General features: G+C 35.7%; 2 protein-coding genes across 2 annotated transcripts; both read left to right on the forward strand.

Annotated features, from left to right (window-relative positions):
* Positions 1-4168: 4168 nt before the first annotated feature.
* On the forward strand, positions 4169-11488 carry LOC121970053 (autophagy-related protein 3-like). Its single transcript, XM_042520459.1, has 11 exons — positions 4169-4351; positions 4436-4632; positions 4726-4796; positions 4940-5065; positions 5133-5299; positions 6927-7012; positions 7650-7701; positions 8324-8389; positions 10483-10610; positions 10921-11023; positions 11146-11488. The coding sequence occupies exons 2-10, from the start codon at positions 4472-4474 to the stop codon at positions 11015-11017; spliced, it is 954 nt and encodes a 317-aa protein (XP_042376393.1). The 5' UTR covers positions 4169-4351; positions 4436-4471; the 3' UTR covers positions 11018-11023; positions 11146-11488.
* Positions 11489-13814: 2326 nt separating this feature from the next.
* On the forward strand, positions 13815-14488 carry LOC121973407 (PLAT domain-containing protein 3-like). The gene has a single exon (XM_042524852.1). It carries the CDS (start codon positions 13815-13817, stop codon positions 14418-14420), a length of 606 nt encoding a protein of 201 aa, XP_042380786.1. The 3' UTR covers positions 14421-14488.
* Positions 14489-14809: the final 321 nt, after the last annotated feature.

Below are 14809 nucleotides of genomic sequence, written 5' to 3' on the forward strand. Positions count from 1 at the left end.
CGCCACGTGCCCACCGTCCATTGATTCAGCATTTGGACAGGATCATATAGTATACTTGTTAACACCTTGAAAGTATTTTTATATGCAGAAACTTCATGATGATCCTATATTTCTTCTGATTAATGACTTAGTTACTCACACTTTTTATTGCCATGGAACTACCAGAGTCAAGAATATTATGGCAAACAGAATTAATGATCGGATGATCAATAAAGTGAACTTTATTTTAGTAGGCTTAAACAAAAGTTCTGGGTATACAATCTGAGAGCACAGTTTGTTTTTAAGATCAATGTACTTGTTCAAATGGAGACAAATATGTATAGGCAGGCATGGCTTGTGTCTCCTTCATGTAGGTGATCATAAACTTAGCAGACATGTGTTTCAACTATTGTTCAGGATTTACTAGTCTTTAATTATTTCATTGAAAACTCTTTTTTGGTCTTAAGGTAGCTTAGGAAAGAGGTCCAATGTCTAATGTGGCAACAAAAACACATGATGCTTTTTCCTCGTGTAGTATAGCAATTGGAATTATGTAGCTTGCTTTGGACTAGAATAGTACACATTCTCTCATTGACCATGATTTTTATGCAAAAGTAAAATATGTTAAAGATTACAAATTTAATTGAGAAAAGTTATGTTATGGTAATGTTCAAATTTCATGTGTCTGTATGAGCTAAATTAAGACAAATAAGTGATGTTCTGACTTTTATTTTGTGATGTTCTTGATAGTTAAGTTTTGCTAGGAGAAACAATCATAGATATATTGGAGGACACCACAAAGAGTGATTAATGTTAGTCAATATAGGTGTCGTTGGCATCAAGTTACAATGAAATGCAGACAAATATATAATGAAGCAAGCTCCTCAAAACTCAAATACATATACTTCATTTATGGCTAAGCCAAGAACTTTTGTGCTGCATATTTTGTGGAACTTTTGTGGTTACCATATTTTGTGCTGCTTATTTTTTATGCAGCTTTTGTTTCGTCTAATTATTTTTATGTGAACTTTCTAATTTCAACATTTGTTTAGTGAGTATTCTATGAAACTTGTACAAGCTCTATATTTTGTATGATAGCTATTCCTATCATATATTTCTGATCATGTAATGTCAATCGGATATTACAGTAACAAATAGCTTGGTGGGAATCATAGTTTTGAATTCTATTGGTTTACTTTTTAACCTCTCTACTTTGTGTTGTAAATAAATAGCTTGGTCGTGAACTACATATAATTTAGACAGAATTTATTTATGTTTATTTGATAATTAAATTTATATTAAATAAACAAGCTCAAATGGTAAAGACAATAGTTTGCTAATGTTGATGAATTAAGTGTGAATAATTCATGTAAAAATAATATTAAAGGAACAACACGTGTAAAGATTAATCTCAATTATTCTTGATTTGTCTAAGATCTAGCATTTCCTAAGACAACTAATAGAGATCGTTACAAATGCATATACAAAACAAATCTCATCATTAAAAAATATTGACATCATTTATTGATATACAAAGCTAACTGAAATAATAATACAGAATTAATATCCATCCATAAACAAAATAAAACCAAATGTCAACATCATTCATAATTATATTTCTTTATCACATTACAACACTATCACTACTTAACCAAACCAACTAACAAATAAAACAAATATACAACCAAAAGAATTAAGTTTACTGTTACTAATATCTAGACCATATGCGGTACATTCCAATTTCCCATATTATATCCAGGATAAGCAATGTATTCACTTCCTACCCTTGACTCCACTCTTGGCAACATCCTACAATGTATCTCACTGGTGTCTTCATTTAGTCCAATATCAAACCTCACCCACTTTAATCATCCATGCTGTTTACATCAATAATATAGTCTTCTTGGGTTCTTGATTGATATGGAGACTAACACCAATGCTTTTAGTTCATAGTCCCTGCATCGTACAGTTTCAAATTTAGTATGGTCGATATTATTGTTACTTGATGATGTCATTCAATAGCAAACTAATACTCAAAAAAGTAAGATTCAATAAAATTAAGCTAAATAATAGCAGTTTGCAAAAGTAATGGGAAATCACATAATTTTATGAAAAATTTGACAAATTTCACTCAAAGCAACAACAATTTACATGAAATACCTAAATTCTATAAAACTATATAATTGATCCATATAAGGGTGGATAGACACTCCATACTTTCACCTATCACCAAATGATTATGTCAAGCATTCATAAGATATAAAATTTACTTTTGAATCTAAGTAATACATATAATAAAAACTACATTACATATAAGAAACCATGATAACCAACCAACAACAATCATTAAAAAAATCAACAACAAACCTTAGAAAAATCTACAACATGAGCTGACCTATATATACAAAGAGCATGATGGCAAAAGACGAATATGCTCGCCCCCAGCGCCCCCGCTAATCCGTCCCAAGGTCAACACGGAAGAGGTAAATCACGGGCGACTACTAGCCTTTGGAATAGTGACTAACACGTAAGGGAGACATTTACCTCGACTTTGTCAAAATTCGAACCCCAAACCTCATGATGGCAACACCTCATGCGCTAGCCACTAGACCCATCCGAGGGGACTATATATACAAAGAGCATGCTACTTGTTTTGGTTAAATCATATCAATATTATCTTGAACATGACTTAACCAACCAGGGATTGGTTTTGCCTGCATGATCCTTAAGTTACCATATTTAGATGCAATACAATCTCTTCATAAGCCTATGCTACATCAGTGACATATGAGGTATATATTTATAAATAACACAAAGTCTCATTGAAGAAAGAAATTAGGGCAGAGGAGATTTGAATTGAAGGTAAAGAGGAAAATAGAAGGACAATCAACACCAAATGTCTTGTTTGAAACACGGTGGAGTTGCGACAACAGTGGAGGACCTGGAGTCGACGAAGGGAGGGGAAGCCGAAGCTGCTGGAGTCGATGAAGGGAGAGGAAGCTGGAGCTGCTGGAGTCGACGAAGGGAGGGGAAGCCGGAGCTGTTGTCGTTGACGAAGGGAGAGGAAGCCGGAGCTGCTGGAGTCGACGAAGGGAGGGGAAGCCGGAGTTGCTGTCGTCGATAAAGGGAGGGGACGGAGCTGCGATGATTCAGTCGGTGGCGGACCACGTCGAAGATGGCGGAGTGGACGGAGATGATGAAGGACCACGTTGGAGATGACATAGATGTCACAGATGACGGAGATGTCACAGATGGCAGAGATGGTTGCTGGGAGTCGTCGACGCTGAAGGTTTTTTTAGGGCACAGGAGACAGTAAAAACATGGGATGGATTTTGGGAGAGTAAAGTAGAGTCACGAGCTGTGCACGTGTTTTTGACATTGTTTAAGTTTTTGACGTTAGTAAGTGGAACATCGGGACAGATAATTCTCGGGACAAAGGATCCGTTCTCTATCTTCCTACGACCATCAGGAATAAATCTTAAAGTATTCATAAACATCCAATAACTCAACATCTAAGATTTATCCTTGTATTGAAAGAAAATATCTTACAGTATATCGAATCGAATCGAATCGTAGTTGAAAAAAAAAATTGAATTGTGAATACTTAAAAATTTTTATAAATACCTTACCGTTGCACCCCGAAGGCTTGAAATACTTTGTTGTGCTCCACCTTAAAGTAGTTTTTGACCAAGACTGCTCCATCTCAGATTTCAAAAGGGCCAAATAGTTTTGACTAAAGTAGTTTTGATCAAAACAACAATAAAATAGAAAAATAAAAGAATAGTTTGAATATCATATTACAAGCAAGCAAGATGCTGTTTTAATATTATTTATAAGACGAATATTTTTTAACAATATGAATAATTAGGTAGCAAAATTTAATTTGTCCAAAGTAAAAAAACAAAACAAAAAACAAAGTAGAGGTTGTTGATGAGTATTAATGATATTTTGGCCATGTTTTGATTGACATTGCTCCTCACAATTTTAATTTTTTATTATATAAATTATTGGGATGATTAAAATGGTATAATTTAATGATAAATTGGCAAAATTAAAATATTATTATGACCGATAGATTTATTAAATATTGTAAATTTGGTAATATTTACAAAATAACATACGATGTATTCTTTGGTGATAATCCAAACTCAGGCTGGCTGTTTGGGAAATCTGTTATTTAGTGATTTATTTTAGGGCTGGTTTGGGCTACTTTTTAGTTTTTACACGCCAAATTCCCCTTGAATCCCAAAGGATCGATCGATCGATCGATCTGCTGTGACCGGGCAGTTGATCATCCTCGCGATCGATCGATCTCTAGATCGTCGTCGTGTCTGGGCATCAATCGATCCGCTGTCTTTGGAACCCTAACTCGGTTCGTCTCTGCTCTCCATGCATATTTTTTGTTTTTTCTTTGCTGTCTCTTTGCTATTAATTTTGTTCGATTCTCCTGGAGCAGGGAAGGGTAGCTGGGGAGGGAGGGAGGGAGAGAGAGATGGTGCTATCGCAAAAGCTACACGAGGCCTTCAAGGGGACGGTGGAGCGGATCACGGGGCCGCGTACTGTCTCAGCCTTAAAGGAGAAGGGCGTTCTCAGCGTATCCGAATTCGTCGTCGCTGGCGACAATCTCGTTGCGAAATGCCCTACCTGGTCTTGGTTGGTTATCTCCCCCTTTCTCCGTGTGCCTACTTTCTTATTTTCTCTCTTGTACCTATCTGAATTGCGGTTTTCTTTCATGATTTCATGTAGGGAGGCCGGCGAGCCGAGCAAAAGGAAGACATACCTGCCTGCAGACAAGCAGTATCTCATAACGAGAAACGGTATCATTTTTCCTTTTTGCTTCCTCTAAAGTTGTCAAAGATCCTTCCTTGCCTTCTGGCCATTAGCTGGGGTTCTTGCATAGTAAAGATGACATATTGCTATCTTCAGATGAGATGCTAACTAGACTCTTCGTGTTTTACAGTGCCTTGTCTACGGAGGGCTAGTTCGGTGGAAGAAGAATATGATGCTGCTGGAGGAGAGTTTCTTCTTGGTGATGATGATGATGATGATAATGATGGTTGGTTGGCAACTCATGGGATGCCAAAAGGTTAGAAAATTTTGAATTTCCTGTGTTAGACCATCTATTTAATAAATTGGGCTTTGGAAACTATTAGGGACCAGGAGTGCTGATGAAGAAGTTTTACCTTCCATGGAATCTCTAGACATCCGAAAAGATGTGGCTATCAAGTCTATCCCCTCTTATTTTGGTGGTGAAGAGGAGGAAGACATACCTGATATGGCTGATTACGAGGATTCAGAAAACCTTATAGAGGCAGATCCTGTAAGTGCTTATTTTCTTATGCTATATTTTTTATGCCATCTTGTTATAATTTTTTCTTACAAACCTTAGGTTTAGGGATGATAATTTTTCCCGCGGGTTCGGATACCTGCGGGGAAAATCCGAAACGGGCGGGTTCAGGGAGGCATTATCGGATTCGGGTTCGGGGATTTTTTAAAATCCCCGGTGGGTATGACTTATGAGGATGCTATACCCATCCCTGCATCCGCTCCGACATCCCCAATAATAATACTAATTATTATTAAAATAATCCCCGGGGACGGGGATCTGCCCCCATCCCTGCCCCATTGTCATCTCTGTGGCGGGGATGGGGGTTTAATCCCCATGGGTTCGGGGACGGGGATTCCCCGATTAGGTAGAGACGGGGATGGGGACAGGGATGGGGTGGAGATTTACTTTGGGGACGGGGATGACAAACTCGTCCCTGCCCCGTCCCATTGCCATCCCTACTTAGGTTAACGAGACTTGGTTTCATGTTTTGTTTGGTTTAAGGGTATAAGTGGAATGACATTCAATGGGTTGCATTGGTAGTGACTATGAAAGCTAATGCGATGGATCATGGTCACTACCATTCCAACCCATTGAATGTCATTCCATTTAACTCTATAGTGATGTTCCGTATCTCTAAACAAGACCTTTAAGTGTAAAGTGAATGCCCATGATGAAAAGTTGGATATTTACTTTGCTTCATGCATACAATTGTTCATCTACCAAGATCTGGGATTACAACTTATTGTCTGTTTAGAATCTTATATAGTCTATATAAGTTAAATTCATCTCTTTTAATTGCCTTCTAAATTAGTAGAGTTAATGCTAGTAGTTTGGTTGCTTTGTAGTTTTTGCTGGTTATATCTAGTCTGGAAGTTGCTAAAGAAGATGAGAGGCTCCTATTAGTTGATCATTTCTTATTTGCTGAGAACTTGAGAATCAAGATGTTGCTCTGTCCCTGTTATTGTTGGCCTCAGTTGTTTGAGTGCCAAATGATCTACTTTTTTCATTTGCCAGTGCTGTACTTATTCACACACTGCCAATTTAGTTATTTCTAGGAAGGTTTGTCAGCTGTAAAAATAGTAATTCTGTGAGTAAAAAGAATCTTTCTTTTTTAAAAAAGAAATCATTGACAGGATGAAGTTATCCATTTTTGGGGACCTTATATTGGATTTATTTTGGCGAAATAACAATCAGCATTGTTCTAATTTGATGGTAATTTTTGTGAACATCCATGTAGGAAAACATAACATGGCTGTGATGTTTCCTTCAGTTAGGGTGATTATTTGTTAAACTGTCAATAAATTGCTATTGATCTATTCATTGAAAGGCTGAAAACACTGATTTAGATTACTTTTTGCCAGTCTAGGATGGTCGTCAACTAGCTAGACCCTGCCATAGTATTTATCAATGAAGATCATGTTGACTGTTTGGTTGAAAAAAAATAATTAAAATTGATGCTTTTGGATGCACAAACAGAGCAAAATAGGGTTCTTTTAAGTGATCTGTAGTGTACTTACTGTTGTGATGACTGCCTTTTGAGAATAATATAACCCTAAAAGCTTCTCTCCACCTTTAAGATATATCTCTGGATGTTATTGTTTTGTTCAATTAAATGCAGGCCACCCTCCAGTCAAAGTATTTGGTTGCAACTGAACCAGAGGATGATAACATTCTTCGGACCCGAACATATGATATTAGCATCACGTAAGTTATTCAGTGGATAGGTTGTCGCTCCTTTGTACACAACTGATGTTTGTTTGTTTTTTTATTATTGCATGTTGACTTCTTTTTATTATAACCATTTTTAATGTTTGGCAAGTATATCTAATAAACAAGTGTAACTCCCAAATGCACCATACATATTAAATATTATTTCCTAGTCTCCGTATTTTTGTTTGAAGATTGTAATTAAGATTCACCAACATTTTTATGTTAAAAGTTTTTGACCTAACAGACGACAATTAGGAAGGACTAGTGTATGAGTACCCAACATGAATATGGGATCCAGGTGTCCAGTATTAGGTTTTCTATACTTTTTTTCCACGTGGTTAATAGGTGTTTCATGCCCAAATTGAAACTGTCAGACTGGAATTTCTGGCTTCAGTATTTTGGAGTTTGGTAATTATCAGAATCCTGGTATCAAGGCCCTATTTAATGATACAAAGATAAAATGGCATAACATTGTTTATCTGCATGAGCAGCCAAAAAGGAAAAAGTGAAATGAATCTGATGATACAGAAGTATACCATTTTCCCTGCTTATTGTTTGTTTGTTCTCTTGATGGAGTTTTCTTTCTTTGTGGGGAATGATCGTTGAGCTTATACATTCTTTGTTGTTCCAGGTATGACAAATATTACCAAACACCTCGCGTATGGCTAACAGGATATGATGAGGTTGTTCCCTTACAATTGTGTTTTTTTTTTCATGCAGTGTGAAAAAAAAGTATTTGTAGCAAAGCAGAAGTTTGGATTTGGTTTTGGCATCTACGTTAGACATTTGATGAATTTAATAGTGTATTTTTCATTGTTTCATTACTGACATTAGCATCAACATTCTACTGTCACAATTTGATCTATAATGTGACCGCTATTAATATCTATGTTCAATCACATAATAATTACTGGAGATCCATATTGGTGACATTTTTTGATTTATTCTTGAGAGATTTTGTAATTTGAATTGGGGTAATTTTGGAACTTAGTGGTATAGTCTTTGGAACTTTTTGTTTCACAGATATATATTCATTTATGTGGTTAAGTATGTAAGGTGAAATACTTTGTCGATTTAACTGATTCTAGTAAAAGAGTTTGTCATGGTTATCATTGCAATAAATTTTTTTTTATTTTTTATTTTTTGTGTGGTTATTCAGTGTGCTAGATCATTTTTGTTGAGTTTTTCTTCTTTGATAGTGATTGTAACCATATTTTCACTCTATTGTAGAAGAATATTGGTATTCAAATTTACTTATTAATCTTTTGTGGTATACACTAACTGTACCCTGGTATTAAATTGCAGTCAAGGGCCCCTTTGCAGCCAGAACTAGTATTTGAAGATGTTAGCCAGGATCATGCACGGAAAACAGTAATGTCATACTCATATTTTATTGATTCTATGCATATCTATTATCTACTCTAATGAATAAACATTGTGTGAAATAAATATAGCTAAAACCTTTTATTCCTTGGTGAGATTGTAGTTATAAGAGATTTATTTTCAATAAAATTTCTTCTTGTGTTTATAATAGAGACAAATCCTGGAAATATTTACATTTCTACTATAAAATGGATGATAAGAATTGAATAACTAACTTTATTGACCTGAGGAAAATAATAAGTTATGGCATGGGGAGCATAAGTAAAAGTGTAAAACAAGATGAAGGAAAAATGAAACATGTGATTTCTTGTGAATCAATAATATCTTGTTACTAGTGTCTGCTCTTTTGTGCAACAATTACATTTGTTGACTTACGTAATGTGCTTCGTCACTAATCATACGAGATAGGGTAGAACCTTTGGGAGATAGTAGAGCCCAAACAATACATGTTGTAGTTTAAAAGAGGTACAATTGTAGAATTTTGAATGATTATATAGGATTTGTGCAAGTACTTGGTACCTGTTAGTGAGATTGTCAAATCAAGGTTCATATTGTGAATCATTTTGCTAAATTATTGAACTATGAATCATAATATAGATACAAATTATAAAATAACAACAACAACAATTAAGCCTTTATCTCACTAAGTGATGTCAAAATTTTTTATAAATATAAATTATAGAATGTCAAAAATATTTCTTCTCTTATTTGACATGATTTTACATCATAAAATACATAAATATGTAAAATATACAATAATTTGTTTAATATCATAATCTTAGTGGAGGAAAGGATTACAATGTATGACAAAAAAATATGTAGGTTCATATGTTATATTTGAAGTTTTGATGATAATGGATAAATCATTATCTTTTTCCATTGCATTATGAAATGAAATGACCAATATGACATTTCATGGCAGAATGCTCTAACTCATAGGAAATTCATTATCAATTTTCAGCTCCCACTATTGATTTTGAGACATCCACAAAGTCAATGAGAAAAAAAAAGAATGCTATCCCATGCTATGTAAAGAGTGGAATGAATGTGAATTTTGATGTGGCAAGACTTCTTAATGATTATTGGTTCTGCATTTATATTGATTTTGCTCTTAATGGTACACAATTTCTTCTTGATCAATATTGAGTGTCGACTTCACCTTGAAGTCAACCTTGTGTTTACATGGGGCAAGATCCTTCTAATTTGTAATTGTTGTCTTGATGAATATGGTTTTCCTTCAGTGTATTTACAAGTTTGTGATGGAGTGGGAAATAAAGGAGGGAGGAGCAAGATAAAAATTTCTTTAAGACCACTCTTACTAGGAGAGAGGTAGATTGGAGAGAAGGAAAGGGAGTAGAGGAGGGAGGAGGGAGGAGGGAGGAGGGAGAAGGGGAGAAGAGTGGTACCTAAAGTTGTGTGCTTGGATAAGGAGGTACAGAAGCAAATTAAAATCCTTATAATTATCCCTCTTCTCCATCCCAAGTTCGAAAGTTGATGGCTAATGGTGATTGATGGTGACCGACAATGTTCGTGGGTGATTTAGGATGGTTGGTTGTAGCTAGCAGTAGTCAACAGTTGATGGTTGGCGGTGGTACAATGAAGAGTGGTTCCAATAGTCTTTTATACCTCTTCATCACTTATACCTCGGTGGAAAGAAAGGCCATGAGAGCCTTCCTCAGTCCTTCCTCAGTTTCCTTCTCTCCATTAGTTTGTGTCTCAACACATACTTTTCTTATGTGTGTACCAACAAGCGCATTGGTATGGACCTTGGAAGTTGTTGCCAAAGTCCTAAGTTTAAAAATCATCTTTATTCAAATATGAGTGCTTGAGAACTCCCCTAGCTATCTTTTCTGGAAGAAAGAAAAGGTTACTATAATTGCAAATTGCAATCTTATTGTGTTCTTTTCATTGTTCTCAGAACAGATGTGGCATGTTGCATCTTTTTAGTTAATTGCACTATTTTTTAATGGACATCTCTTTCCCAATGCTGTGTTCCTTGTCATGTTACTTCTCTAATTTTATTCTTGATTCGAGGACTTGGTTGTTTAACTTTCTTATATTGATTTTCTGGAAACTGACAGGTAACAATTGAAGATCATCCTCACTTGCCAGGGAAGCATGCATCTGTACATCCATGTCGTCATGGCGCAGTGATGAAAAAGATCATTGATGTCCTCATATCACGTGGAGTTGAACCAGAAGTTGATAAGTAATTTCCAAGAATAATAACCCCTATTAAAAACCTTTGGAAATCTAGACCTTCATTCATTTATCTGGACTTCTAAGATCCTCGCGACCAAACCTATATGAAGACTGAATCTTCTACTTAGCTACTGAAATTATTTGCACCACAAGCATTCTGTCAGTCTTTTCTGTAAAATGTTTTTCATCATTTTTAATTTTTGTTTTATGGTTTAACCATGGCAGACACCATGAGAGTTGTACTCTTTTATTACAAGGCAGGTTGTAGTAAAAGCCGAATACAGTAGTGTCTACTAATCTTCTCCCCCGTTTGATAGGTACCTCTTCTTGTTTCTGAAGTTCATTGCCTCTGTGGTTCCTACTATTGAATACGACTACACCATGGACTTTGATCTTGGCAGCTCCAGTCATTGATCAAAGGTAACTTTCTGGCTTGCCGATGCAATCTGGTGTGATAATACTGATGCATTTTCAATTGGCTGGTCTGGGTTAAGAAACATCAAGATTCTCATCGAGTTATATTTCTGGGGTTCTTAATGCAGTGGTCTGGTTAATGACAAAGTATGAAGGCAGACAGAAGTGCAAATGTCAACTTCTGGGCAAAATTTGGATCATTGTTTATGCTTGTGAACATGTGTGAAGCGATATGATACGGTTGCAGTCTTTTATTTGTTATCGTTGTTGCCTTCTACAAGTCTGCACCTGGAGTAGAATCAAGTGTGGGAATGGGAATGCAGGTATGCGAGTGTGGGAACTACGTTTATATTATTTAATGTAATATTGGAATATGGTCAAGCCAGTAAAAATATAAAACAAGTGAAAGAAAATGTATTGACAAGATGGCGATATTTGTATATAGTTAATGTTTTCAAGGTATCAATTTCATGATTTTAGTCTCCGTTGGATGTGGTGGGATTTCATTAGGCGGCAATTGATGCAGTGGTGTTTAAGGTAATTGAGGTAATTCAAGTCTTATCTAAAATGAATTATCTAAAATGAATTAAGTCGTTGAAATGATTGTCTAAGTTTGACTTTAAGTTTGGCCAAAGTTTGATTTGATTAAATGTCACTTAGTTTTTAATTTCTGATTGTTTGAAAATTTTATAATTTTAAGTTTGTTTGATTAATTATTAATTTTGATAATATAAATTTATTTATTTTATCATGAATATGATTTACAAGTTTTGTTTGTGAATTTTGTTCATAAATTTTATTTGTGGCCATTATTTATAAGATTTTGTTACGAATAATTTGTAAAATTTAGTCATAAGAGTAAAAGGTAATATTGTTCATTCCAAGGGGTCAGTATCGTTAGTTTCATGATAAGATATATATGTAAATTATGAGAGATATTTTTGCTCTAGGGCAATAGTTCATTTGTATATAGGAGGCCAGACATCCAATAAAATATTCTATATCGGTTGGAAATTGATTTTAAGATCTATTTGAGTAAGCAGTTCATTTGTATATAAGAGGTCAGAAGACGTCTAACGAGATATTTTGTATTAGTTGGAAATTGATTTTAAGATCTATTTGACTAAACATATATGTATATGTATAATTTTTATTCATGTGTGTGTTCATAACGGAGTTCTTATCATAAACATCAAATTTGATGGTTGCATTTCGTTCATTTAAGACTGGTTTAAGAGTTTGGGAAGGATGGAATTGATTCATTCCTAAATCTTATATTTGGTTGATAGGAATGAAATTAAAATGTTGGAATTTAGTTTTGGAGGAAAATATCCTTAATATATTTGTTTAATTTTTCTTTCATTTCACTTTCTCTCTCCTTATTCTCTCTTATCATACTTTCTCTCTTCTGATTCTATCATCATACTTTCTGTCTCAATCTCTCCCATCATATACGCTCTCTCTTTATTCTCTCTTATCATGTTTTTTCTCTCATTACTTTCTTGCCTTATTTCTTTCTCTCTCATCATATTTTCTCTCAATCTCTCTCATCATATATTCTCTCTCTTCATTCTCTCTCATCATGTTTTATCTCTCTTCACACTCTCTTTCCTTATTTTTTTTCTCATCGCACACTCTTTCTTATCATACTTTCTTTTTCCTCAATTCCTCCCATCACACTTTCTCTCTCATTATGTTTCTCTCCTATTACACTCTTTTTCCTCATTTTTTTTCGCATCACACACTCTTTCTCATCATACTTTCTTTCTTCTCAATCTCTTCTATCATACTTTCTCTCTCTTTATTCTCTCTTATCACACTTTATCTCTCATTATATTTTCTCTCTACTCATCTGCTCTCATTATGCTCTCTCTCATTGCACTCTCTTTCCTCATTCTCTCTCATCACACTTTCTCTCTCTTCATTATTTCCCATTACATTTTTTCTCTCATCATTCTCTCGTATCATATTTTTTTTTCACATCTAATTTTTTCTCTTAATTTTCTCTAAAGGTAAAAAAGAAAATTTTATTTTATTTCGATAGAAAATATTCAACTAACCAAATATTATTTTTAAGAGTAATCTCCATGTTCATATTCATTCCCATTACACAATACTATAATTTCATTCTCATTCTCATTCACATTCTCATTCTAATTCTTAGTAAAGAACTAAACACCACCGTACATTTTATCTCAACCATGTAATATTGTCCGGCTGGGATCGAATTTTGAACCATTAACGATGAGAAAGCTTCCTTCCCAGGGATTTGGGTGCATTTTAGACACTTAAAAAAACTGAGGATGAAAGAATAAATTAAAAGTATGAGAATGAAAGTTATTTGGATAGGAGAAGAGGTTGAGATTGGAAGGGGACAGGAATATTTATAGAAATATTTTAAGATTTTTTTTTAAAAAAATATATAATTAATTTTAATTTTTATTTTTTACTAAAATAACCTTTAAATTAAAATATATGGTTTTTTGATTTTATTTTTCGAGGATTCAACTTTTAAAATGGCATCTAATCTCGTCTTATCGTGTTTGGGTCGTTAGCCCTGACGCAGCATATGGCCGTGCCTGGCCAATTCGACTCGTGGATCAGGCTAGCCTAGCATAACACAACCCAAATCATCTTTCCTCTGACGAGATTAATAATAATAATAATAATAATAATAATAATAAAATATTGTTCGTCCATTTTCTCTTCCACTGAGTTGGCTCACATCAAGCGGTGAGAGAGATTAATAAAGGGCAGGCCATGGTGATCGTTCATTCAACAGTATCCAGATCCACAGATGGCTCCGTCTCGCCTCGTCTTCCTCCTCTCCACCCTCCTCCTCCTCCTCCCCTTCTTCCTCACCTCCGCCGACGAAGACGACCAGTGCGTCTACACTCTCTACGTCAGCACCGGCACCGTGATCAAGGCCGGCACCGACGCCACCATCGGACTCACGCTAGGCGACGAGGCAGGGCAGTCGTTCACGGTGAGGGACCTGCGCAAATGGGGCGGCCTCATGGGCGCCGACCACGACTACTTCGAGCTCGGCGCCCTCGACGCCTTCAGCGGCCGAGGGCCCTGCGGCCTCCGCCTCCCCATCTGCCGCATCAACCTCACCTCCGACGGCGCCGGTCGTCACCACGGCTGGTACTGCGACTACCTCGAGGTGACCGCCACTGGGCCCCACCTCCCCTGTTCCCAGACCCTGTTCTACGTCCGCCAGTGGCTCGCCACCGACGCCCCGCCATACAGCCTCTACGCCACCGTCGACGGCTGCGATCAGCTCCAGGGAGCTCCTCGCCAGCCGACCGATCAACGCCGCCTAGTCGTCGGAGATGGCGCCGCCGATGCTCGTGATTCTTCTTCTCTGTCTTCCTCCTCAACGCCTGTTGACTCCGCGTGATCACATAGCGAGAAGCATAATGCATCTGATAGAAAATAATAATCATGAAGAATTCTCCTGCTTTTCTGCTGTAAAATAAAGATCGATCCTGATCTATACAAAAAAAAAAAAAAAAAACAGAGAAAGGTGTGGTGAATAATTGAATATATATATTACTATTAAATGAGAAATTGAAATGATAGTTTTTTCAGAAATAAGTATTTAAATTTCAAGGATTAGTCTAATAATTATAAATTAAAAAAATAATAATAACAAAATATTATGACAAAACTAATGGATGGAACGAATTATGAACAAAGGAAAACAAAATGAGAATTGAAAAATTGTTTTCTTGCTCGGTTATCTAAAATAATTTCTATTTATTTTATTAATGAAATAAAAAAAGAATT

Source organism: Zingiber officinale, chromosome 4A (genome assembly GCF_018446385.1).
Source record: "Zingiber officinale cultivar Zhangliang chromosome 4A, Zo_v1.1, whole genome shotgun sequence".
NCBI classification, from domain to species: Eukaryota; Viridiplantae; Streptophyta; class Magnoliopsida; order Zingiberales; family Zingiberaceae; genus Zingiber; species Zingiber officinale.

What these genes read in the sequence shown, in the direction of transcription:
- LOC121970053 (XM_042520459.1), top strand. Translation starts at nt 4,472, where the DNA reads ATGGTGCTATCGCAAAAGCTACACGAGGCCTTCAAGGGGACGGTGGAG. An exon ending in ACATATGATATTAGCATCAC is followed by an intron (nt 7,013 to 7,649) that starts GTAAGTTATTCA and finishes TTGTTGTTCCAG; the next exon opens with GTATGACAAATATTACCAAA. An exon ending in GGCTAACAGGATATGATGAG is followed by an intron (nt 7,702 to 8,323) that starts GTTGTTCCCTTA and finishes ATTAAATTGCAG; the next exon opens with TCAAGGGCCCCTTTGCAGCC.
- LOC121973407 (XM_042524852.1), top strand. Translation starts at nt 13,815, where the DNA reads ATGGCTCCGTCTCGCCTCGTCTTCCTCCTCTCCACCCTCCTCCTCCTC.